The following is a 27,670-nucleotide window of genomic DNA, read 5'->3' on the forward strand; positions in this document are numbered from 1 at the left end:
TAGCTACAATTGATAACTTGCTTGAGGGTACACTTGCACATTATCTTCTTTCTCTTCCTTTTTATTTTCAAAAGTTTTTATAGTTTATATATGAAAGATTTAGGTAATGTTAATGTTCTTAAGACATTTTATTTTAATTGTTGATTACTTCTGTTATAGTTTATTTCCTTTCCTCGTTAGGCTAATTTTCCCTTTATTGTATTAAAACCAACACTTGTTGGCACGGGCCTTTCCCTTTGAGTTCTTGGATTTATAGCCTCCTGCTTTTCCAACTAGGGTTGTAGCTTAGCGAATAATAATAATAATAATAATAATAATAATAATAATAATAATAATAATAATAATAATAATAATAATAATAATAATCGCCAAGTTAACGCATTTTTGTCGCGAAAACTTGGCTATTTTGGCAGCTGTTGTCAGTGTTGGGTACCATGTTGATTGTTGTCATCACGGAACTGTAACTTGAGTTACTTGATGGCAGTGCCACTATTATAAGGATGAGTGCTTGGTTAAGCTTTCTGTTAAATTGTATCCTAACGTTCTCGTTAATATGCGGTCGTCTTCCTGAAGGTAAGTCATTGCACTGGTGATAAATAAGAATTTATGTTAATGTGATTTGATTATGAAGGAAATATATCCCAGTACCTTGAGTGTTCCGAAAGTAAATAAGGCGCCTGGCTGTCTGTCTTCTATCGTTGTCTTTTTGGGTGGGTGTGTATGTTATTTAGGCTTAAGTTTTAAATAGAATCAGAATTATGATCTACCTCCAATACCTACGATTGTATGCTGTTATATCGAGGATTTTAGGGAAAGTTTGACGAGTATTTATCAGTTCACTGAAATAAGCTTAGCCCAACCTTGCCCAGTTGTTGGATACGGTATAAGGGTATAAGGTCTACCTGTCACCTAAGGTTAGGTCAGGTTAGGCGATCGTAACTTACTGTATGTTAGTACACATCCTAATAACTTTAGGTAGATATATGGTACTTTAATTTCTAGCATAGAGCGTAAACCATATATATTTTCCAACTCACTATCATGTGATTTTTGGGGCAAACCACCCGTTCCTGAGTTTTTGAACCCCCTTATAAACACACAATTTTGGGAGACTCCAGTGGGGAAACCTAGGTTTTTTGAGTGGGAAATTGTCACAAGCTTGTGATTTGCAACAATAATAATGGTAAGAAATAAGCACAAGACAACCAGTTGGAAAAATATATGGTTCATGTTAGTGGTTGAAAACAGGCCAAAACTTGATCATTTATCCCTTTTGAGATTTGTAATAGGGGTACAGAACTTAACAAATCCACCTAACCTAACCTAGTAATTCCCAGGATACAACCCCTAGCCAGGGGCCCTGGCTAATCCCTTGGACCCCCCCTTCCAAGGTCAAAACCTCTAGCCAGGGTTAAGCCCCTTGGATCCATATATGGTAATTTTGTATTGTATTACAGTGTGAGATTTCAAACAGAAAATATATGTTTTCCTTTAGTAAATAACGTGATTTAACCGAATTTGATGTTCATTTTGGGGTGTCTGCCGTTTATGGGGACAGGGATATCTTTCTTATTACTAGCCAAATCGTATTTCATTATGGGGTTGATGTTCTTTACAATTTTCTAACATACCATAATATGATGTTAATTTATCGTTTTGACTAATAACACAATTTACCTTTACCACGGCAATATTTTCTAAGTTCAGCATGGTCCGTACGCAAGTCACGGGTAGCTCCTGCATAGTTTCCAACTTTCCCGATAGACAGAGCCCGTGTCATCCCAGTCTAAGAAACGTTCGGTTTTACAAATTAATACTGTCCCGTCAATCTACATATTTACCCCTTAGTTAAGTATGTAGTTTTTAAGGACACGTCATGTTTAGTGACATTTGATACTGCTGGGATATTTATCATGAAATGTTATGTTAGAAAAAGGCCGTTACAATGCGTCGTACGCTGAAGCCACGGCCAACTTACTCGGTCGTAAAATTTCCCGCAATCATTGTTTCCTGCCTGATTATAATAACACCCGTTTGGCGGCGCTCGATTCGCATATCAGCTGGTCGCGCAAGCATGAACAGTTTTCGATGTTCGTACGTATGTTTTCGCTAATTTCAACAATTTTCATTTTAATCTCTTGTTAAGATTGTTATTTCTTTCGAAATCGTCCCAAAATTATGCCGAATACTATTTTGTTTTATATACAAACAAAGGTTAGGTTATCCAGCATCTAGTTAAGATATTTCGTCAGATAAAGCCAGTGTCAAACAAAGCAACCGAACTAACCCTTTCGTGGGCCGCGTGATTTCAAATTTTTAATCCCCCCCATGACCCGAGATTGACCTACAGCCGACCCTTTCCAACTCTAACCGCCGTGATGGATAGACCTGTTCCGTATAGTTTCTCTGTGAGTGATATTTTCAAGTTTATCTCCCGTATTGATCAGATTGATGCAATTAAGACCCTCAGATATATACATCTACGTGATTTCACTCGTGTTACCCCCGAATTCTTTCACTATTTATTTCGAGAAGGCCTCTTAAGGGATTTTAGAGGTACATGTAAAAAGTGTAAAACAGGTGATGTGGCCCTGATGTGGTTTTAGCGACTACGAAATTTAAGGTAAGCCTGAGTAACCTATAATATGATCATGTGGATAAGATATAATTTTGAGTGCTGCCCAAAGCTTCTTTTCTGTAGGAGAGAGACTTACGAAGGGGGTCCGGGGGCTTGCCCCCGGGTAGGGGTAGTGACCTGGGAACTACTAGGATTGGTTAGGTTTGGTTTGTGGGGTTTGTATGTTAGCAACAGTGTTTGGGGGGTCGCAGGGGGGCGTCAGCCCCTCCGTTTAGTTCACGATGAAGGTAAGGACATGGAACTTCTTTTCTGTAGGAGAGAGACTTACGAAGGGGGTCCGGGGGCTTGCCCCCGGGTAGGGGTAGTGACCTGGGAACTACTAGGATTGGTTAGGTTTGGTTTGTGGGGTTTGTATGTTAGCAACAGTGTTTGGGGGGTTGCAGGGGGCGTCAGCCCCCCCGTTTAGTTCACGATGAAGGTAAGGACATGGCTTGTAGGTCAGGTTAGGAGGGGAATTTTGGGTTAGTTGTCCATTTTTCTCGCACATTTCCGACATCCATGACCAGAGGGTTCCTAGTATGTAGATTGTTGGGACAAGCATTTACAAAACCAGTGAATTTAATATTTCATTCCGTGATCATTCCCGCGAAAAAGAGCAGATTTTCCTACTTAGTTTCCAACTTTCCCGATAGATAGAGCCCGTGTCATCCCAGTCTAAGAAACCTTCGGTTTTACAATTTAATACTGGTTTTACAATTTAATACTGTCCCGTCAATCTACATATTTACCCCTTCGTTAAGTTTGTAGTTTTTAAGGACACGTCATGTAATCATTCCCGTAAAAAGAGCCGATTTCGGACTTTTTTTTACTCGATTTCAAGAAACATTCGGTTTTACAATTTAATACTGTCCCGTCAATCTACATTATTTACCAAATCATTCCCGTAAAAAAGAGCCGATTTCGGACTTTTTTACCTCGATTTTCGGCCGGTCAAAGGGCTGTCCCCATAAACGGCAGAGGCTCCTTCATTTTAATCGGAAACAAACAGATCAACCAATTCGGCTAACTTTAAGTTGCCGAATTGGTTGCTGTTATTACGGATGAAATGAAGGTGAAAACCGGTTAAATCACATTATTTCCTACAGGAAAACATATATTTTCTGTTAAAATGGTTAAATATAATCACTGATGTCATATATGCTGTGTTAAAATATTTGAATATAAGCATTTGTTCAACAGTGTCACTTCTTTTACGAATGTACTGCGAACGATAACATTAGCAACGTTACCAATAATACACAGTGTTACCAACGTTGCCGTATGGTACACAGAGTTACCAACGGCACGCTGACATTACTAACGATAGCAATGATAGATATTTCCACACGTATTTTAAATAATTTCTCCATATAAGTTTTACTCAATATATAAAAAGTACAAAAAGGGCACAGAACCTAACAAACCCACCCAACCTAGCCTAGTAGTATGACTGGTCACAAACCTCAGATATTTACTGAAAATGGTAAAATTCTCCATGTTACGAATGATACACAGAGTTACCAAAAGAGCGTAATTTTTTCTATAAGAAAAAGTAGTTTTTTCCTAGGTTATATTGCCCTGTAATACACTACAATAAAACCTGGACCCCCCTGTCCAAGGTCACAACCACTTGCCAGACCCCCTTCCTAAGTCACAAACTAAAAGTAAATCACAAACACATCCTTACATTATGATAAAGTAAATTACAAATAAATCCTTACATTATGATGAAGTAAATTACAAATAAATCCTTAAATTATGATAAAGTAAATTACAAATAAATCCTTACATTATGAAAAATTGAATCGCAAATAATTCCTTACCCTATGATTAACAATATCTTGTTCTTCTTTTTTTTTCTTATTTTTTTTTTAGAAGCTTTGAAGTAGAAATGTGCTGGTCTTCCCGCTAAATTAAGTCAGAATCGAACCTTTGAGGCATTATTCGGTGGTTATTTTTTTATTTTACGTGAGTAACAATGGCTTTACACTGAACGGAGAGCATTTCCATCATAAGCAATTGCCGACATAAATGAAATTAAAGTAAATTTTGAAATAGATTGATATACTTCCCTTAAGTTCCTTCTTGGAGATATCTTTATGTGATGATGGTTAAGTTGAAACTGAAGGGAAGGTGTAAAAAAAATGGCTGTTGTAGAACAACATCCGGGAACTTATGAAGAAGTACTTGTAAGCTGTTGATTGGAAATAAAAAAACAACCTGACAAATACATCATTGTAATTGCACAGAAATCTCCCCAAACCATGGGAAACAACACATGTGCGTGCAGTAAGTCCCCTTCAGTCTCTCAGATGTAAACAATGGACTTAAAGTGAAAAACATACTTCACATTTTAATAGCCCGATACGTAAGTTATTATGCCCCAGCCCATATTAAACATATAGAGAAAAATACTAAATTAGCTAGCCCGTCCATTTCTTATAGCGAATTTCAGTTTCGCTAGTAGTTAAAGTATCATATATTTACCTAAGAGGATTAATGTGTGTTGTTTTATGTGACCATTGAGCGTTTCCATGAAAATTGCATGGAAGAGAGTCGGTATTACAGTATTGTAGATCCATTCAGGAAAAATGCTAAATATATGATACTTTAATTTCTAGCCAAATACATGAATCATATATTTTTCTCACTCGCTATCTTGTGTTTTATACATTTCTGACCTTGATTATTGGGGCATATCACCCGTTCATGAGTTTTTGGGACCCCTATATTTTATAAAGTCAATAATGGGGGACACCAGTGGGAACCCAGGTTTTTTGAGTGGGGAAATGTCGTAAACAAGTGATTTGCAGCAATAATAATGGTCAGAAATTAGAATAAACACAAGATAACCAGTTGGAGAAATATATGGTTCATGTAAGTGGCTGAAAACAGGACAAAACGTGATTGTTTAAGATTTTTAAGATTTGTAAAAGGGTACAGAACCTAACAAATCCACCTAACCTAACCTAGTAATTCTTAGGTCACAATCCTTAGCCGGGGAGCAAGCCCTCCAGATCCCCCTTCCTAGGTCACAACCCCTCCAGAACCCCCTTCCCAGGTCGCAACCCCTAGCCAGACCCTCCCTCCCAGGTCACAACCCCTAGCCAGACCCTCCTTCCCAGGTCACAAACTAATAGTAAATCCCAAGTAAATCCTTACATTATTATAAAGTAAGTCACAAATAATTCCTTATCTTATGATTAACACCTACATCTTTTTTTAGTTTTTTATCTTGGCATTCTTTACAGAAGCGTTGTAGTAGAAAATGTGCTGGTCTTCCCTTAAAACTAAGTTAGAATCAGACCTTTGAGGAATAACACAATGAGCTGTTAAAAATGTGCATTATTATTTTGCCGCTAGTTTTTAATTTCACGTGAGTAACGATAGCTATACACTAAACGGAGAGCATTTCCATCATAATCAATTGCCGACATACGGTAAATGAAATTACACTAAATTTTGAAATAGATTGTACTCCCCTTAAGTTCCCTCTTGGAGAGGTCTTCATGTGAAGGTGGTGAAGTTGAGACTGAAGGGGAGGGTAAAAAAAAATGGTGGTTGTAGAACAACATCCAGGAACTTATGGAGAAGTACATGTAAGCTGGTAATTGGTTTAAAAAAAAACACATGACAGTTACGTCATTGTAAATACACAGAAAGCTCCCTAAACAGATCGGAGTCAATCATGCGTTTTAACTCCCCTCCAGTCTCTCAGATGTAAACAATGAACTTGGAGTGAAAAATTTATTTCACATTTTAATCGACCGATACGTAAGTTATTATGTCCCAGCCCTAATTAAACATATTGAGAAAAATACCAAACTAGCCAGCGCTCGTCCATTTCTTATGGTGAATTCCAGTTTCGCTAGTAATTGAAGTACCCGGGATCATATATTTACTGGAAAAACTTTATCAATAATAAAATTGTGCTATACTTAGAAAAACTCCCGTTTTCTTGAAAAATAACCTTTATTTCCGTTGCAAATAAATCCTACAATTATGGGGGCTAACCTGTGGGAACCAGGGTTTTGGGTGGGGAAAATTTAATGGTAAAACTAACTTTTTCTTCTCTATACATTATTCTCTGTGAGGAATAATAAATCCACAAAAATTTGCATGAAATATGTGGATCCTCTTCCCCTGAAATGTTTATTTCCTTTTTGTTTACATTTGAGAAGACGCATGTCTCTGCTCCCATTTGTGCCTAGCTTCTTGCGTGATTGCAAGTTTATACTTCCTGCACACAAGCCTTCCGTCCACTTTCTTTCTACCAATGGCATTACTCTCGTTCGTTCATTTGTAAGTACAGTGTAGCTCCTACTTCCTTCCCCTACCATATGACAAAGTTTACCATATTTGGGCATGTATGTACAGTGTATGCTTAAAGTGTATCGTAGGCAGTTCTGAAACACACCCCATTTTCTTAGAACTTTTCAGTTCCTTTGTAGCTGTGTTTGTTACGTGTCCTGTGTGTATTCTGGAACCCAGCTTAACAAAGAGTAATGGCTGCTCTTTTGGCTATTGTGATGCTATAGCCAATTTTCATGGTGAGTACCATGGTACTCCTGGTGTAGTGAATAATTTTTCAAAAGCTCATTGTGTTATCCCTCAAAGGTTGAAGTGTCTTAAGTGTGATTCTGCTAAGGATTCATTTGTGATTTACATTTAGTTTGTGACATGGGAAGGGGGTCCTGGGTGCTTGCCCCATACTATGTCTGTGACCTGGGAAGGGGGGTTGGGGGCTTGCCCCCTGCTAGGTCTGTGACCTTGGAAGGGAGGTCAGGAGGCTTGCCCCTCGGTTAGGTCTGTGACCTGGGAACTACTAGGATAGGTTAGGTGGGTTTGTTAGGTTATGTGGCCTTTTTTAAGAGAAAGTCACCCCTATAAACAGCGAAGGGTTTGTATTTGCGTCGGAACAAATAACAAATTTAGAGATAATTTGTATTTTTCCTAGCATACAATTCTGGAGCTATTTATACAAATTGGCCCGCCACCCTGTCCCCCTAGAAGTCCTGCCAGAAAGAAAAAGTGGTTACTCAGCCGACGGGTGTGAGTGAGTGGGGTAGCCGGTTTACCCCACCCAATAACTAGCGGATGGGGGTAGTTATCCCTCACTAAAATTGTCTTGGCTAGTTTTCAGCGTTGCCAAAAGTTAATATCCCTATAAATAGCTCCAGGTTTGTATGCTAGAAAAAATGCAAGTTATCTCTAAATTTGTTAATTTTCCTCAGCGCTTCATGATGACATTGGGTTGGGAAGTCTGTGGCTGTAGCTGCAGTTGATGTCGTAGCTGTCAACTAGGTCTACCTCCCATTTGCCCCTCCGTCTTCTGCTGACGACGAGTCTTCTTGCCTTCTGCCGAGCTTGTCGTCTACCAACATTCCGCAATTTTTCTCTCTCCCAGCTTGAAATTTATCGCAATTTTTATGATAAATTTTATTTAATAAGTATTGCATTGTTCTTGGCCATCCCAATGCTGTTGCCAACTATTAGAAATCAAGTTCTTAATGTTGTGTAAACAATCATCACAAAGAATTTATTTATTTTTTATTTTTTTTTCCTCTTTGGCCACATGGTCATCGGCCTGCAGAAACTTCCGCAGGTTTGACAAGACCGCATCAGTCCCCATCAAATTCAGCCTCTTCGGGACTAACCAGGTATGGCTGTGATTCGCCTGTTTTCCCATTTGGGGAAACACTTCCTGCACCTATGTGGTCTACCCTTCGGGATATCCTGTTTATTGGTGTGGATTTTATCCAATCCACTCCCTCTATGGGAGACTTCCTCCAACAGCCTCTGTTTAGAGGACTTCCTATGGGAAGTAGAGTGGATATCAATGGCAGTTATTGACCTTCTTCTTCCTATAGGAGAAAGTCTGCTTTCACCTGTTGGGTTCCCCTTATTCGAGCAATTACTCAGAGAAAAAATGGCTTCCCCCCCACTGAGCAGGTCTTGTTGGCAGTCTTGTCTCATTAAAAGACTCGGCTAGCCCATTAGACTCGCCTTGCCGACAGTACTTCCACAACATTGGAGAACCCATTAAGGCCTTCCTTTCCTTTACGACTAGATGCTTCGTGGTGAGGATAGGGTAAAGTTTGACTTTTTTCGTGTGCGCGATTCCAGTAACAGACCCTCAAAATTGCCGTTGAGAGGAATATGCTCATAGACTACGGAAGACCTTTGCTCGTTCCTCGAGCATCTCCTCCGGACTGAAAGGATTTACCTTCTCCTTCGTCTCCAATCATTTCTCTTCACAGAGTTCGAGTCTACTTACCCGTAGTCGGGTAATAAAGCCCCTCTACAGGACACGGGTTGCTTCCTTAGGTCCCGGGGTGCCTTCCCTCAAAGACCTAGGACATTTTGGAAGCAGATCTTCTCCTGATCCCGAGGACAGGTCTCTCCCTGTGTTGCCCTCGACCAAGAGAATAGGCATACCTTAAGGGTTGCCCTTGATGTGTTTCACTCAAGGTGAGAAACCAAGTAACATCCAACTTTTCTCCAGATAGCTTGAACCTCAGGTTCAGGCCCTCTGGACTGGAAACCCTCCGCATCGTGATCAATAGCAGGTACACCAGTGATTAACTTGAGGCCATACCTTGAGGAAGATGTATTAACTCGCCCCGAGGGTACAGCACATTTCACCAACCCTAGGAGGACCAAAGGAGGCTTATCATTATCTTGTTCGTGATTGGGACCCACTGGGTCATATACCAGTCATTGAGTCCTCCTCATGCCAGTGATTAAATTGAGGTCATACCTCAAGAAAAATACAATAGCTCGCTCCAATGGTTCAGCATGCTTTGCTAACCCTAGGATGGTCAAAGGAGGCTCATAAGGATTTCTTTCGGGACTTGGACACACAGCGTCATATACCGGTCATTAAATCCCTCTCTGTCTCCTCATGGAGGTGACCCAGAGCTCATAACGTTTTAGGGCGGAATCCGCCTGTAATATTTAGATGCAGCTACTTTGTGACGCAGGCCATGCCAGTTGTAAGGTGAAAGCGTTTCCGACCTTCACCTCACCATTTCTGTAAGGTGTGACCCACGGGAGCATGCAGACGTTCTCCATTACCCCTGTGGTGGCTACAAAATAAATGGTTTATAGCACCTCGAGCTCCTTGATGGACAAGTAGTAGATTGTGAGGGCAGTTACTCAAGGATAAGCCTGGGATGATGGGCAAAGAATTACCGGCTCTCTTTCCTTCCTCTTCTCCCCCTCATTGGGGTAACAGTTCCTACAGTAGATTGCTCTGTAAAGCTAACCTCCACTGTCTGCAGGTATAACTGGTTCCCTTGTGTAACCTAGTATAGATTAATATGTTTGTTTAGGCCCCATACCCCCGATAACGCTGTGGTGTGTGTGGGCGTGGTAGCTCATACTAAACCCCCCCCCCCCCTTGCTAACTAGCTGTGGGGTAGTTACACCTTTCTAAAAGTCTTTTGGCTAGTCTTCCAACCTTGCTTAAAGTATATCCCTAATAAAAAGCTCAAGGTTTGTAACATTAGGAAAATTGCAAATTGCTTTAAATTTGTCATGTTTTTTCCTAGCTACAGTACTGTATCCAAACTTAAGTTCTTTAAGTTACACTTCCCAAGTGGGATGGGGCTTCAGAGGTAGTAACTGTCATCATCTCGTTATAAATTTCAACAGCCCTAGCTAGTTTTTCTGAAAGCATACTCCTATTAAAGGAGTCAACCTAAACACTTATCAAACTGACAAACGAAAAATTAAAAACCACAACTTGGACTCAGTAACCAATACAGTAGGGACAATCTTGTTAATATTCAAAAGAAGTAAAGAAAAAGGACAAAAATTTAAAGCCAAACCTGTTCCCATGCTGTTGAGAAACAACTGTTAAATGGCTCCATAAAATTCTGGTAATTGGAGTGTGCAGAAAAGAATGTTGCCAAAACTAACGACAGGTGGCCTCAGCTACAGTACCAGTGTTGATTCTCGGCAATTTGTCATCATGTGTCCATCATTTTTAGTATAAGAGTGCTCTGACAGATTCAATAGAGCTTGAATCCATAGGTCTCCCTTATACTCACTAAGTTTGTGGTGTGCATATTGATGCACTGGTCTTGGAGCAGGAAGGACACTATTTCTTTGATGATGTCTTGTTGTGTTGGATTCCCTGTTCTAACCTATGACTGGAACATTCTTCGAAACTACATGGCACCTCCCTAAAAATGTGTTTGTTCCTACACTTGATACAAACCTTCATTCTTTACTATAGGAGATATTCTAGCGCGAGCTGGAAAATACGGCAGAAAAACCTTAACAAGGTCGTTAATGACTGGGCAGGTAATTACCCACCTGTTAGTGGTGGGGGGACCGCCGGTCAGTAGCTGCTGTTTACCTTCAATCGAATTCTAGCCGTCGCAGTGGTAACACCGCTGCTCCTGCTTTTATTTGACTGGCAGACTAGCCTTTCTTTTTTTTTTTATTAATCCTTTTTCTTTTTGTTTGTTAGGTGTGATGTCCTTTTCTGGGCGAGAGACCTGTGCCGCCCAGTGAAATACTCCTAGAGCACTATTTCAAAGGAATATAACTGCTATATATTACCAGAGAAAAAAAGCATAGGAATGCCAGGTTGAACCCAGCTCGCTCACCTATATAAGGTGTCGGTATAAAATACTGGGGCGTGATAATTCACAACCAGAGGTCTCGCACTATTTAGATATCTCCTCTTCAAAATCCCCGCCACAGCGAGGTGCCGTTCAACACTACTACCACTAACCCAACCCACGCCAGTGACGTCACTCCTCATAGCACCCAAGGTTTGGGGCCCATGTTGGGAGGGAAGTCAAGGGAGGGTTCACTGGGCGGCACAGGTCTCTCGCCCAGAAATAGATTTTTCCTTCGTCAAAATCCCTTTTCTGGGCTCCGACCTGTGCCGCGCAGTGAAATAGTACCAGAGAAATGGTCCCAAATCTTGGAACAATACCTGAGGAAGTAAAATAAAATCCAAAATAACAGGTAAGAGGATAGCAAGACATAGTTGATTAAGGTTCACTATGTTCAGGAGGAATCACATTCCCTGCTGCCACTGTAGCAAATATAAGGCTTCCAGAGGTTTTAAGCAGTGGCGTTTAAATACTGTTGGAGACTTCCGGCCTATATATTTAGTAAGTCCAGTGAAGTTCATAGTAATTAACTGAGGTAGCTACAGCTCATATATCATGGACGTGAGGGAGTGATGTGGGAATGATTCTAGGTAGCCCGTTAATGAAATGCAGAATCTTCTGTCTGAGTCCTTTCAGGATGATGGTTCTTCACCTTCTCTAATGGGTAAGGGCCCCGAGGACTGAACGGGAGATATGTTTAAGTAGGCTTCCAGAGTGTTTACTGGACATAAAGATGGGTCCTGCGGAAGTGGGACAATCTTCCAGGGGAACAGTCTGTCCTGGGGGTCCTCATTTTCGCTAAAAATCTTTTGTCAGGGGAAAGGAGTACTTCCCCTGACGAGAGAAATTCAATATGACCTGGATCTCTAGACAAGGCTGAAAGTTCTAATATTCTGGCGCCAGAAGTCAGGTTCATTAAGAACAAGGATTTCCTAACCAATGGAATATAATGGCAAGTCTCGTTAAGAGTGTCTGAAGCCAACTTAAGTGCGTCATTCAGAAACCAGGAAACTGAGCTAGGGTGAGTTGATGGTTTCAATCTGGCGCAGGTTCTCGGGATGGATGAGAAGTATGAATCTGTAAGGGCAATATTAAAGCCAATTGTAAAACCTTCAAGGCTGACTTAATTTGTGGTAATAGTACAAGTCGCTAAGTCTGATTCAAATAAAATTCTGAAGAAGGTTACTGTCAGATTCATAGTCATCGTCTCAACCTTTGAGTCCCTTAAAAACTGGCAAGTTTCATAACAGCCGAATCATACTGTCGAAGGGTGGATCCCCTCTTATCTGATTCTAAAAATAACGTATTTGAGGATCAATATCTGCACCTCTTGAGCTGCAAATTTCATAAAGTCCAGAAAGGTAGGGCATTCTGAATTTGAGGAAGCTAACACACAGCGAGGTGTACTGCTTGTGTTAGTATTGGATTGGGGATCTGTCGAGGTGGAGACCCAGTTCCACCAGAAGGGGAAACCCGTTGTGCTTGGGCCAGATGGGGACTACTAGAGCAACTTGGCCTTTGAAAGTCCTGAACTTGTCTAACACTTTCATCGACAGATTTATTGGTGGGAATAGGTAAATTCTCTCCCAAGTGTTCCAGACTAATGATAGTGCGTCTGTGGCGTAAGCCCGAGGATCCGGGCTGGGAGCTACGTAGCACTCCAGTTGTAGTTGGACTTTGTTGCAAACAGATCTATCTGGAGATCCAGAACCTGAGAAAGAATCCAACTGAAGGACATTGGGTCTAGTGACCACTCCGACTCCAGCGGAGTTGTCCTCGAAAGTGTGTTCGCCACTATCTATCTAGAAGAAACCTGATATGTTGGTTTTTGGCTGGAGCCGGTTGCTTAAGGTCAAAAATACCGCCATGGCCTCTAAAACATTGATATGAAGTTGGCGGAATATTGTCGACCATAGTCCCAGGACTTTCGTGTACTGAGAGTATCCCCCCCCCGCCTGTTAGGGAGGCGTCTGTGTAAATGACGAGCTTGGGGGTGGATATTGTAAGGAAACGGATTTGCCAGATTTTGACCTTTGTCCATGGTTGAAGTCGTTTCTTCAGAATTGGTTGGAGTTGAGCCCTTTGTCTCGATATTACTCGTTTTCCTGGAGCACCATACTCGGCTTATATCTTTCAGTCTGGCCTTCAGTAGTATATCTGTTACTGAGGCAAACTGGAGGGCACCCAGGATTCTCTCTTGATTTCTTCTGGAAGACAATTTGTCTTTGAGAAAACGTATTGTGTTTTGCTATATTGTTCCTCTTGGCTGTTGGGAGACAGAGTGTGGGAGCATAGAACCCATTGAATCCTAACCATGAAACTTGTCCTCGGGACCAAACGAGATTTCTCGAAGTTGATTTGGAACCAAAATTGTTGTAAGAGATTATCACTCTGTAGTTGCTGTGAGGCAGTTTGCCTAGTTGAAGCCTAGAAACGGACGAAAATGCCTTGCTTTCGGAACATGATAGCAAACGTCTGCAAGATCCATAGGGGAGGTGACGGCCCCACAGAGAAGCAAGGTCCGCACCTGAGAGATGGTCAGCATGTGAAACTTGTCGCATTAAATGTAAGAATTCAGAAGCGACAAGTCTAGGACTACTCTTCGCTATTCTGAGTCTTTCTTTGGCCCGCTGAACAAGTGATCCTGAAATTACAAACGATTTACTTTCTTTATTGCTTCCTTTTGCAAGAAATCGTTTTCATATAAGACTAGCTCTTCCGTTGGATGTTGATGAAAACTGGTTGGTGGAGGGGGCCATTCTATCCAACTCCACCCCAGACCTTTGGAAATTATACTGAAAGCCCAAATGTTGAACGTTCAACGGTTCCGGAAGATGTAAAGTCCTACCCCTACCTGAGAACTCCCAATGATTTGCTGCGGATTTACCTCCTCGGCCTCGAGAGTAGCTGTTGCGAAAAGTTCCTCTCGAGCTAGCGCCTCTGGGGCGCTGGTAACCCTGGAAAGCACTCTGAGTTTCAAAGGTGGGCCTAAGGGCTGGGGAAGTAGCATAGGAGGTAGTTGCTACTTGGGACTGAAGAACCAGCACGTATTGCTGTTGGGGTTGACCCTTCGAAGTGAAAGGTTGACTCCCCTATGCCACCGGGATGGTTTGAACCACCTGTTGGGACTGCCGGTTTGGAAGGAATGGAAAGATCTCAGACTCTTTCTACCTCGAGATTGGTTGCTGGCCGGTTCGAACTTGTGCTTGGGGACTAAGCCCATCGAATCTTGAGGCTCTGATTGACCCTAGCAGCTCCAGACTGGGGCTTTAATGAGCTTGTTAGGCTCATGTCTGATAGTGGCCTCAGACAAGACATGCCTACAGCAACGACGTCTGGCCGCAAAGAAGTCGTAGGAATCAGACAGTAAGGTTTGAAGTAATGACTTCGTCAAGACCTTAAAAGGTGGTTCTTCTTCATACATTAAAGAGGTCTTTTCTGCCATTGTAGCCGAGTTGATATGTCTACTCAGGCGCATACAGGCTTCGAGCTCGAGGCATATCAGAGATTCCGGAAGCCTGGGTAGCCACTCACTGAACTGAATGGGAGCACAGTCAGCGCTTAATTTACCCGATGTGAAGGTCGCCGGGGCGTTAGTCCAGCAATCGTGATCCCCCAGGGACAGGAGGGAGGTCGGATGCGTTTCCTTCAGCTGCGGTAACGGCTTGTCCTCGTTTATTGCCTGCTGAGCAAGGTCCGATATCTTAGTGACACACGGAGTAGGGGTTTACTCCTCCACTAGAAACATCGTGTACGGGCTCTTGTGAGGTGTTAACGTAGTGTTAACACACTCCCACTCGTTTAAGGGCCGGATCCAGGTGGACTGAGCCTGCCCCTTTGGGTACATTTTGGTTTCTTTGGGGACCTTGTCAAACCTTACGAGTGTCTCCTCGGTAAGGCATGCGAAACCAGAGAGAGGGAACTGTAGACCCGGCAGGTAGAATTCAAAATCTTCTACAGTCCGGGTGCCAAACCCTTCGATGGTTAACATACCATCTTTGAAGGGAGAGCGCAAGGCCCCCTACCACGGATTGCTTTCGACAAATTCCGGGAGCTTAGAGGCATCCGGGATGATATATTGTGCTGTTGAGGTAGCCCATAACAAATGAGACCCTGTAAGAGGCTATCTGGTTTAGCACTCTCTCTTCCCCCTAATGGGCAATAATTCCATTCAATCGTCAAGTTCACAGAGGCACCAGGAATCTTCCATCCTATAATTCGTGGTGACTCGGTATGTGACACGAGGTTTGAGCCAGTGAGCTACAGAGGTCCGTAATTTATATATATATGTATATATATGGATAAATATCAGCACAACATCGTGTTCAAATAGAAATAAATTTCTACCTCATCCCTGGGATCGGTCGCTGGCCTCTTCTAATGAAAGGTCAGGTTGAAACTAACCATGCCACGAGAGGCCATGCATCAATCTGGAAAGGGTTGCCGGATCGAAGGGAGCCTCCGGGGTCGTAGGTTTCAGGCCGGGCTTCGCTCTTGACCCAAGAGAAGTCTTAACTGGTTTGGTGATTTGGAAGACCTGTGAGTCTTTGGTAGGGCTGGCAGGTAGCTTTAACTTTAGGGACAACGGGACGTGGCCCGACATCAGCCACGTGCTTCCTAGAAAACCCTAAAAGGAAGAGACACAGGGTCTCTTTGCCCTGACACTCCAGGCAAACCCGCCAACCCAGATCTAAAGAGTCGCCAAGGTAGAAGAGACTGCGAGCTCCGAAAGAGGGTATATCGTTACTAATGAACAAGGTAACTCCGTTGGGAATGTAAAATAAATAGATCGAGAATAAATGTTTAAATCGATCAATCACAAAGGAAATAAAATGAAAATCCCAAAATAATATATCCGAAGTTATAATTATAGATAGTAACGACAGGGGCACCTACAGTGTCCCATAGTAGGGTAGTAACCCAAAAAGATCCGGGTGTTCCGAATTCTTAAAATAGACCGGTATGAAACCGGGACAAAAGGCTATGAACAAAATTTCGGACCGGTATAATAACCGGGGAGAAAACTTTCATAAATTAACTGACATTGTCAAAATAATTCCATAAAAGGTGAAGATTATCAATGAAATAATATTGTCATAGCGCGAAATATACTATCCCGTCGGTACTGGGGAAGTATAGAATAACATAAAGATACATAAGTATCCCATAGCAGGTCAGTAACCTAAAGAGATCCGGATGCTCCGAATTCTTGAATTAGACCAATATGAAATCGGGACAAAAGACTATGAACAAAATTCAGATCGGTACAGTAACCGGGGAAAATCTTATCATAAATTAACTGACTTTGTTAAAACAATTCCATAATAAGTTAAGGTTATCAATGAAAAAATATTGTCATAGCGAGAAATATACTATCCCGTTACTACTTGGGAAGTATAGAATAAAATAAAGATACGCGAGTGTCCCATAATAGGTTAGTAACCTAAAAGGATCCGGGTGTTCCGGGTTCTTAAAGTAGACCGATATGAAACCGGGACAAAAGGCTATGAACAACTCTAGGACCGGTTTAGTAACCGGGGAAAAACTTATAAATAAACTGACATTGTTAAAACAATCCCGTAATAAGTTAAGGTTATCAATGAAATAATATTGTCATAGCTTGAAATACACTATCCCGTCGCTACTTGGGAAGTATAGAATAAAATACAGATACGTGAGTATCCCATAATAGGTTAATAACCTAAAAAGATCCGGGTGTTCCGGATTCTTAAAATAGACCGATATGAAATCGGGACAAAAGGCTATGAACAAAATTTCGAACCGGTATAGTAACCGGGGAAAAAATTATAAAAATTAACAGACATTGTTGAAACAATTCCGTAATAAGTTAAGATTATCAATGAAATAATATTGTCATAGCGAGGAATATACCATCCCGTCATTACCAGGGAGGTATAAAATAAAAAGGGATGAAAAAGGATGCAAAAAACAGTGATGAATAAATATAATCAAAACTAGTTCCGGGGAGGGTTGGTAAAGTAAACTTAATTGATTGATTGATTTAAAGTTTTCAGGCATCCTGACATCTGAGGAAAAGTAAACTTAAAGTAACTTAAAGTAAACTTAAAGTAACCGAAGATACATCCTTAAAATACATAAATAGAAAACTCCAGTTATGATCTAAAACTAATGTCTGTAATTGAATAGGGCTCCCGGAGGGAGGATATTAATCAAAACTGTGTCAGTGTCAACAGATCTTGTATTTAAGAGCCCGAAGGCTCCGATGTCTGATGACGATGGGTACCACGGGAGAGCGCGGGGGGAGCCAATGGAACCCCCACTACCCAACCGGAGGTACCGGGACGAAGGTAATGATTCATGTAGAATATAATATAATGATATGGGATATTAATAAGTTCTATGCGGACGATAATAGCAGGAGGTACCGTAGGTGGGGACACTCCTAATATAAGTGCTCATTCTTATAACCATAGCTAAAAGCAAAATTTACACCAAGGTGTAGTCATACCGACTAATCACGTGTGATAGTCCCCGGTGGTCCCGGCCCTCCCCCTCCCCCGACCGATGGCCAATCGGTGCGACGGGAGGGGGGGAGACGAAACCGCCCGGTATGAATGAATGAGACTAAGTCACACCCCGTGGGTACACTCAGTCCTCAATATGTCGGAACGTTGAGGGAAGACTGAGGAACAAGCATACTTGACCCGTATGTCATAACCAACAACCATCGAGTGAGAAGATGGGTGTACACTGGAGGAGGGGGGGATGGAATAGCCTCCCCAACCTGTGGGGGGAAGGTATGGTACCGGGGAATCACCAGTGCGTAGTGGTAGACAGGGCTACCAACTGGAGATCCCCTCAACATGACATGAAAATCCCAAAAATATGATCATAACGGAGTAAAGCAATAAATATAATATCAATGCACAAATACATAAAAATAATTAATGAATTAAAAGCGAAATCACGTAAGTAAGGTTCGGCCTCTCGATCTCTCCCTTCAGACTCTTCCTCTCTTCCTTGCCTGCCTTCCTCCCTCCGGGGGGAAGTCGAGGAAGAGTGGCACCATTGATTTAACCCCCATTCCTCTTGGTCAGGCAGATCACGTTGCCTCCCCCAGTAGGGCAATACTTTCCGCCACCGGGAGTGACTCTGTTACTGCTTCCATTCCAGATCATGTACGAGCGGTATGGCCTGCCCTTGGACTCCCTGGTTCCCCTTCGGAGGAAGTTTGGAACCAGTTCCTCGCGGGCAAGGTAGTGCCTCAGGTCCCTTTTGTTTTGGAATCCTCGGGAGTTCCAGACCTCGCCTACCTCCCATCAACTCAGTCGGTGCCCACGGAAGTTTTAGTGGATATAGTAACTTCAGCTCCTGCGGCGCCTACTTCGCACTCCGGTGTGCATCTACAAATTACAACGTCGTGAGCGCAAACATCATAGTACCTCCTCCTCCTCCTCTTTATCGCCTCGCCCTCTTCAGAGGCTAGGAGGGAGAGAGAAGAGGAAAAGGAGAGCTCGCTCTCCTTTTCCCAGACGTTCTCGCCGGAAACACAGGCAACATAGGAAGATACATCATTGTTCTCGCTCTTCCTTGCCTTCTATTTCTTCACGAGATGTCTAGCCGCAAGGCTATTAGCGCTCTCGTCACAAACATAAGAAGAGCGCTTCCTCCTCGTCATCGCCCTCTTCGGAGGTCAGGAGGGAGAGAGAGAAGAGGAAAAGGAGAGCTAGCGCGCCTTCTGAAGATAAGGAGTGAAAGCGAGGAGAAGCGCTCTATCTGACTTTTCTAGAGCGAACGGAGACCCTCAAACTATATTATGCAAAGAAGAGGGTTCGAGGTCAGGACGTGCCTTGCCCTTGGCCCCGCTCCTTAGATATCCCTCGCGAGAGAAAGACGACAGCGAGGCAGAACGATGACGAGAGGGAGCGCTCGTCTTAGGTTTGTGCCAAGAGCGCTTGTAGTCTCGAGGAGAGACTGAAGGCGAGGAAGAGCGAGAACGATGGTGTCTCTTCCTATATCGCCTGTCTCTTCGGCGAGACTATAAGCGCTCTTGGCACAAACCTAAGAAGAGCGTTCCCTCTCGTCATCGTTCTGCCTCGCAGTCGTCTTTCTCTCGCGAGGGATATCTAAGGAGCGCGGCCAAGGGCAAAGCACGTCCTGACCTCGAACCCTCTTCTTCGCATAGTAGTTTGAGGGTCTCCGTTCGCTCTAGAAAAGTCAGATAGAACGCTTCTCCTCGCTTTCACTCCTTATTTCCGTTTCCCGTTGCTCTGGCCCTTCGGGTTCTCGCAACACAACCTCTAGGGGCACACACGATCACGCTGAACCTTCTAGTTCTCGTGAAACAAGTCACCAAAAGTTTTACTCATATGACAGAGAGTCTTCGGACTCTTGTCACTCGGAGTGTTCGCGTACGTCCAACCAACACTACGCCCATGACCATCAGGAGTTTTACTCTTATGGCAGAGTCTTCAGACTCGCGTCACGCAAGGTGTTCGCACGCAATTAGCACTACACATGCAAATCTCCGGTCATACACTCGCGGGGTCAATCTCTCGCTCTCGTGTTTCAGACAGGACAACCTCCCCAATTCCTTTGCTCCCTAATGAGTTAAGGATTACTAGTTTCTCAGAAACCTCGGAAGAAGATGCAGGGGTTCGGCCCTTCTTCTCTTCGGTTGAGAGCAGGAGGGGAAGGGGAAACGTGTTAGGGGCGCTAAAAGAAAACACCCAGATAGCAGCGATGTAGAAAACAATGCCGAGGGCTTCAACCGCTCTGTTCGTTATCCTGCGCTTTATGTGGCAGCTCATGAGCTGCCCATGTTACGAGGTAGCACTCATTGTCAACCTGCAACTAGATCAACTTGTTGGGAAACATAGATTGCTGCCAGGAGGTTCGCCTCCAGGGGTTGAGAACCTCCCCTTACGAGGGAGTGATAACCTTTCTCGGAATTGGGCTACGTGAGAGAACCATCCCCCTTCCGAGGGAAAGCTTCCCCACTTCAGCCATTCAGCAACCTTCCCTCCTTCGTGAAGAGTTGCGAACAGCTCGATGAGTTTTACCTGTGCTATCTCGTCCCCGAAGACTGTGCTTTCCCCTTGAGCTGGGTAAAAAGCAAGTCTAAGGCTTGTTCCTCCTTCGGGAGGAACTTCTCCCTTGTTAGGAACTTCTCCCTTGTTAGGAACTTCTCCCTCATTCGCGAGAGAGAGATTATTACGCTTACACTTTTTTCCCATAAGAGCTGGGAGAAAGCTTGGCTCAAGCGATGTACTTCTTCTGGAGGACTTCTCTCTCGTTCACGAGAAGGAGATTATTACGCTTACGTTTTTTCCATGGAATTGGGAGAAAACTTGCCTTAGGCGATGTCCTCCTTTGGGAGAACTTCTCTCTCGTTCGCGAGAGAGCTTATTACGCCTATGCTTTTTTCCCATAGAACTGGGAGAAAGCTTGTCTTAAGCGATGTCCTCATTCGGGAGAACTTCTCTCTCGTTCATGAGAGAGATTATTATGCCTATACTTTTTTCCCATAGAACTGGAAGAAAGCTGGTCTTAGGCGATGTCCTCCTTCGGAAGGACTTCTTTCTCGTTCACGAGAGGGAGATTATTACGCCTACATTTTTCCCATAGAACTGGGAGAAAACTTGTCTTAGGCGATGTCCTCCTTCGGGAGAACTTCTCTCTCGTTCGCGAGAGAGATTATTACGCCTATGCTTTTTTCCCATAGAACTGGGAGAAAGCTTGTCTTAAGTGATGTCCTCCTTCGGGAGGACTTCTCCCTCGTTTGCAAGAGAGAGGTTATTGCGCCTACGCTTTTCCCCATAGAGCAGGGAGAAAGCTTGTTTTAGGCGATCTCCTTCGGGAGAACCTTCCTCCCATTCACGAGAGATAATTTGTAGGAGTTTGCTGATCCACGCTCCTCAACCTTACGCTTTTGGTTCTCCTCCAGTGGTGGAGCGAGAGCCTAGTCTTAAGCGACGTTCTCCTTCGGGAGAACAAATCTACCCTGCGGAGGAGTTACCTTCAGCCCTGACATTCTCCCCCTCGTGCTGTAAGGAGACGTCTTTTTTTAACCTACTGGTTCCCCTCACGTTGACCCCTCGGGCTCTCGTGACGATCAACCTTTCGGCGGGCGTGATCGGGAGCCTTTGGACTCTCGTCATGTTGATCCTACGGGTTCTCATGACCTTAGGAGTCCTTCGGGCCTCTGTCGCGCTGGACTTTCTTGTTCACACGTCTTGGAACCTTTGAGTTTCAGTTACGCTGAGTCGTCGGGCTCTCGTAACAATTAGCACAGTGTGTCCGCGCATGCACGCAATTAGCGCTATGTGCGCGCCCATCGTCATCAAGAGTTTTACTCTTATGACAAAGGGCCTTCTGACTCTCGTCAACGGTCTTCCCCATTACCTCCAGACACTCCAACTTCTGCCGTTCTTCTCCTTTCGACAAAAAAGATACGAGGGGTAAGACATAAGGTTTGTCTGCTACTTGTGTCTCCACTTTACCTGTAATAACACGAGAGGAATTAGCGCAGCCTGACGATTCCTCGGGAGAGCTGCCGTCGAGGGACTTAGAATCCTCCTATTTATGGACTCTAAGAACTATGTGTAATATCTCATGCCTTGGCGATTTGCATCTGTCTCCTCGACCTCTTGACGCCCCAGCCTTAGACAGGCTATGTCGTCCACCCCAAACCCTAAGACCAAAATTGATCTTCTGGCTTGGCCTGATTGGTAACGTCTCTGACTGGTGTTTGTCAGTCTGGGGTTTGAGTCCTGCTCAGACTCGTTAGTGCCACTAGTGCCTGCAACCTTACCATCCTTGTGAGCTAAGGTTGGGGGGTTTGGGGGAACCTGTAGATCTTTCTGCCGAGTCTTCAGCAGCCACTGCCTGACCCTCCCTGGTCCTAGCTGTAATGGAGAGGAGGCTTGGTCCTTGACCATATGATATATAGTCAGTCTCTAGGGCATTGTCCTAACTGCTAGTGCAATGTCACTGTCCCTTGCCCCTGCCATTCTGGAGTGACCTTTAAACCTGGTCTGTTCGCCGAGATCAGAGACGTCAACCCTTCTCCTCTGATCTTGGATCCCCTCACGGCGAGGCTCACACCGGGCTAATCCTCGAAGAGACACTCTACTCTTCCAGGCTCTTCTCAGTCACAGAAGCCTCGGCAATGGAAGTGACTTCAATGTCCCCTCTGGCTTGACACGTGGTCTGATACAGTCGGCTACCTCGTGAGCCACGAGGACTTGTCAGACCAAGACTCCATGCAGTCCCTACAGGAAGTCCTAACTGCTGGGGCCAAGAGAGTGGATTTCTTAACCGCTACAACAGCGACCATGTGGAGCAATTGGGTTCTCAAAAGGAAGGAATCAGTAGTTCCCAGACTTCCCTTTGTACCTCAGTGAGGAAAAGCTCCTCCCAGTCTCGGCGATTAAAGGCTATCGCTCAGCCTTGAGCCTCATCAAGACGGAGAAGGGGTTGAACTCTCTGCCTCAGAAGACATCACCTTGGTTGATTCGGGGTTTTGAGTGATCTTGGCCCCCCAGTTGAGATTAGACCATCACCGTGAGATGTGTCTTACGTTCCCTGAAGGGTCTGCCCTATGAGCCCTTAAGGGCCTCAGGCTACTTTTTGAACCTTAAGACTGTCTTCCTCGTACCTCTGTCCTTGGCTAAAAGGGTCAGTGAGCTACATGGTCTGTCTTACGTCGTCACCCATTCTAAGGGATGGGGGGTGGGGGGGGGGGGGGGTTTAGTGTCTCGCAACTTCGTACTGGGCTTGGTGGCTAGACTCATAATCCTTCATCTACTGATGAGAGATTTCGAGAATTCCAGTTTTCCACCCTCAGTAAGGTAACACAGGATACAGACCAGTCGTTACTGTGCCCAGTCAGGGCGCTAAAGAATTATCTGAAGCGCACCAGACCTTTCAGACCACGTCTCCGTCATCTCTTCCTTAGTACCAACAAGGTAAAGAAGAGAACCTCTGACAACACCATCCCTTTCTGGCTCAAGAAAGTTATTGTGAGGTCTTTTCACGGAGACCCAGAGGCAGCACAACCCAGAGCCCATCAAGTTAGAGGAGTGGCTGTCTCACTGGCGTTTAAGAGAAATTTCTCAGTCTCCCAGGTCTTGAGTGCTGGGGTCAGGAAATGCCAATCTACATTCACCGCTCACTATTAGAGCGACGTGACACAAAAATCTCTAGACACCCTTTCTGTTGGGCCTATTGTGACAGGTCAACGGGTGCTGTAGCTACCTTACGCCCTTTCAGGGGACAGTAACCATTGGCTGAGGATACTGGGTTACTCTAGGTTTTAAGAAGAACATCCATCTATCTTCTTCATCTCCTTCTCCCTCCCATCTGGGGATCCTAGTCTGTATCCAGTTTCAGCTGGACTCGCCAATGGAAATAAGGTATGATACTCATCTGATTCCTCTCACAGGGTATAAGTTATACTCATGGTCATGAAGTTTCCCCTTTGCAAGGTCGGGGGAATCCTATGTTTGAAGGGGTCAGAGTCCAATGTTCCTGACCCACTTCAGCCTGAAACATTTGTTTATTCGAAGCTACAAACTTTCAGTCATGCTGAAATTATGGGGATTTACAAAGAAAGAAGATTTACGGAAGATTGTTGCTTCAAAAGAGTCTTGTCTGAGGACTATCTTCCCTAGGAATAGGAAACTCTTTGGCCACCCTAGCCTCAAGACTAAGTCTCCTATAGTAAAGAATGAGGGTTTGTATCAAGTGTAGGAACAAATGACAAACTTATAACAGAGTTTGTATTTTTCCTAACATACAAACCCGAATTCTTTACACAAATCTTCCCTCCATCACCGGCCCCTAGGATAGTACTAGCTAGAATCCGATTGAAGGTAAACAGCAGCTACCGACCGGCGGTGCCCCCACCACCATCAGGTGGGTAATTACCTGCCCGGTCGTTAACGACCTTGTTAAGGTTTTTCGGCCATATTTTCCGGCTCGCACTAGAATATCTCCTATAGTAAAAAATTCGGGTTTGTATGTTAGGAAAAATACAAACTCTGTTATAAGTTTGTCATTTTTCTATGTTAAATCCCTCTTTTTACGTTGCACATTTATGCAGCAATTTGAGCTTTCTAATTGAAATGTACAGTATATAACATATTAAGTCTTTGAATTTCTCAGCTTGTCTTCAGGGTACAGTATTTGGTGGTTTGTCATTCTTATCTAAATTTCACCAACTTTTCCATATGTTATAAAGGATGATATATCAGTTTGTTGTTGCATGCCTCTTGATAAGTAGGAAATTTGGAAGATTACATTATTAGTTAGTCATTATGTTTAGTTAAAAGAATTCACTACTTGTAAATAAAAGTAGATAATGAGTAGCAATTATTTTACTTTTTTCTAGGATCTGAAAATGAAGAAATCAGTACCAACAAGAAAAGTGTTTGGGAAGGTGATCCAGATTCTTCAGATAAAATTGATATAAAGAGTGTCATAAATGATATCACGGGAATGGATGGATCTGGCAGAAGCAATGAATTCCCAAAACAGACCCAGAATATGAATTTATCCAAGGTTTGTATATTATATTTTGTAGAAAATAAAAAAAGTTGAATCCAAGTTTGTTCCTACACGAATACAATCCATTGTTCTTTAGGAACGCACAGAATCCATTGTTCTTTATAGGACTATGACCTCAGCAAAATAGGAATTACTATTAAACATTTAATGAGGTAGTTATAGCTACCAACAGGTGGTGGGGAAACCCTGCCCACATATGAGTCGGCTAAACACTCACTTTTGATCTTGGCTGCAAGCAGTACATTACACACATTCTTTCTGTCTCTCAAAGTTTGGCTGTTTTAATCTGTTTGCCATCTCTTCTAGTTAAATGGATAAGTAGGCAAACAGGCAGTTGTGTTTGAGTAAACGTAAAGTTTAATAAAAGTACAAAGATATGCAGTTGTTTTACAGATTAGCCATAAATGTGCTATAAGTATATGTACAAACCCGCCATTAATCTCATCGTTCTTCTATCTTTTGGGGGACATGTCAGATCACAGTCATCTCTTCTCTGTTGGGTTGTACGATGACGACAACAACCTGAACCTAGGGAAGTTGGTCTTCGTTGGGCATCGATAGTGCTCGATTAGCATGAGAAAGCATTTTTTGCCATTGCCAGGACTTCTAAGGCAGACCCTGTGGTATCCTCCAGACTCCTGCTTCTCCAGTGGAGGCACTGAAGGGAGGGAGCATCGTCATTGCTTGCCAAGACCTTACTCTGCTTCATCTTTATTAGATTCTCCAGATGCACTACTAATTTTAAGAAGAAGAAATCATTGAATTCGTGTAAGATCCATCTTCTTCTCTCCCCGTTGATCCTGCAGTTTCTTTCCTGAGGATAGTTTTGCCTGTGGAGATACTCAAGACTGAGGGCATAGTCTTCTCAGCTCTTGACTCTGTTACCATGAAATCCTTCCATGGCCAGCATCTTGGCAACTTTGTGTATTGACCAGTGGTCAGGTGCAGATACCTACTTCGCCATTAGGATACTTGAGATGTTAGCAAAGTACAGCAAGCTCGTTCTGTCTGGTTCATAGGCAGGAATGTTCTTAGCACATCAATCACCAAAATATCTAATTGGGTTGTGAAGAGAAGGTATACTGCTGTTTTCCAGTTCTCCAGGCAAGTCGGACATGGAGGAATGCTTCTCCTGATAGAGAGGTTGAACCGGAACAGGAGGTCAGTCATCGACCTCTCACCGCTAACCAAGTTTGTTTTTTCAAAATTCGTTCAGCATAGAGATGGCAAGTACTGTGTGTTATTCCATCAGAGAGGAAGGATGCTTGTTTTTAGAAACTGTTCATCAGTCCTATAGAGAGTATTGTACCTCTGCTTCATCCTTGAGGGAGTAGTGTATCAGTTCAAAGGCCTATGTCTTGTATTGTACACTGCACATTGGTCTCAACTTGTTCCCCTCAAATGGGATGTGCCATTTGAGGAATCTTGATGATTGGCTGATCCTTGCCTCTTCTGAGAGGCAGTTGCTTTATGATATAGACAGACTACATTTTTCACAGTCACTATATGGAATTCAGGATAAATTGGGCCAAATCAAGTCTTGCACCCAAGTAGAAGTACTTGGTCATACCGATAGATACAGCAGCAGCAAGAGTTTCCATAAGACAATCTTATCAGCATACTTTGAGAGGTGGTGCTCTTGTAGGTACTTATTTAGGCTGTAGACAATGCTGTAAAGGTGTCAGCAAGATTCTTTCCAGGCAGGAAGAATGTTCTAGCAGACATGCTTAGTTGCCAGGTGCAGGTTGTAAGTTCAGTGGTTCCTTCTTCATGCAATTGGCAATTGAGGTGTCTACCACATGGCTAAACAAGGATCTTCTGGTCGTGGATCTCCTCGTCTTCGGCAAGAGAAGCACTTCCCTGCTGTAGCTGGGAAGGGCTACTGCTCGGCTTTGAGCAAAGTCTTCCAATTAAGAAACAGATCTCTGCTCCTCGTGGTAATTGTCTATGCCCACGAAGAGCTTCAAGCAGTTATGCCCACCCCGAGACCTCAGGCTCTGGAGTCAGATGTGACAAATGTTCTCAAAACTTATACGTGCTCCATACGAGCCTTTGAGATGAACATTGAATGAAGATCGGACTGGCTAGATAGTCTTTCAGTTAACCATAGACTTATCAAAGTGAGTGGGCGAGCTCTTGTTTCTAATCATTCTGGAGGATGAAAGAATGTATCCTTAGCTTGTTCCTGAGTTTGTGGCTAAGACCCAGTTGCCCACAATACCAGTTTTGAGTCCTTCACCTTTCTCAGGAGGCATCCAGAGGGCATCAGAATGAGTTGCGGGGACTCCATGGTTCTATTTTAAGAGTATCCAGTGCTTCAGTCCAGAGCTCAAAATATTTTTCTTAGCACTAACAAGATAAATTTAAAAAATTAAAGTTTTCTTGTATTTAGCTTTATGAGACCACTATTTGTGTCTATATAGTACTTCAATCCATGAAAGGGTGGGAAGTCCTACTCGGGCAAACGCTTTAATAAGAACCTGTCAGTGGCGCAGGTATTAAGACGGGTTTGCTATTACACATTTACTTTACCTCCCATTACTGTCACGAGTATACCCTTAGCTTCTATGGTACCTTTACCTTTGTTCCTGTAGAAAAGGGGCGAGAATGGGAGAAACCTTTTAGCCTTTGTCATTGTATAAATTTTAAATGAGCTTAATGCAGAATATGGAGGGAAGTAACAGTATAAGGAATAAACTAGACTAAAAGGGACTGTAAACATATAACTGTCAGCTTGCAGTCGCCCATGATCATCTGTCAGCTTGCAGTCGCCGTCAGCTTCTGATCGCACTCGGCAGCTCTTTATCATAGTTTGCCAACTTGTCGCCATTCGCCAGCTCGTTATCGCTGTTTGCCAACTCGTCGCTGT

The 27,670-nt window shown here is 43.4% G+C and overlaps 1 protein-coding gene across 2 annotated transcripts in view; it reads left to right on the plus strand.

Moving 5' to 3' along the window:
- The first annotated feature begins 428 nt into the window (after positions 1-428).
- sax (saxophone) overlaps positions 429-27,670 on the plus strand; it is a 96,490-nt gene continuing 69,248 nt past the window's right edge. Inside the window, exons 1-2 of one of the 2 annotated variants that reach the window (XM_068366702.1) lie at positions 429-573; positions 24,626-24,795. In XM_068366702.1, the coding sequence (XP_068222803.1) occupies positions 501-573; positions 24,626-24,795 (243 nt within the window). In that variant the 5' untranslated portion in view covers positions 429-500. Of the gene's footprint in view, positions 574-654; positions 711-24,625; positions 24,796-27,670 lie in introns of those variants that run through there. The other variant, XM_068366703.1, reaches the window with a different exon arrangement.

The sequence above is a fragment of the Palaemon carinicauda genome, chromosome 44, assembly GCF_036898095.1.
Source record: "Palaemon carinicauda isolate YSFRI2023 chromosome 44, ASM3689809v2, whole genome shotgun sequence".
In the NCBI taxonomy this organism is placed as follows: Eukaryota; Metazoa; Arthropoda; class Malacostraca; order Decapoda; family Palaemonidae; genus Palaemon; species Palaemon carinicauda.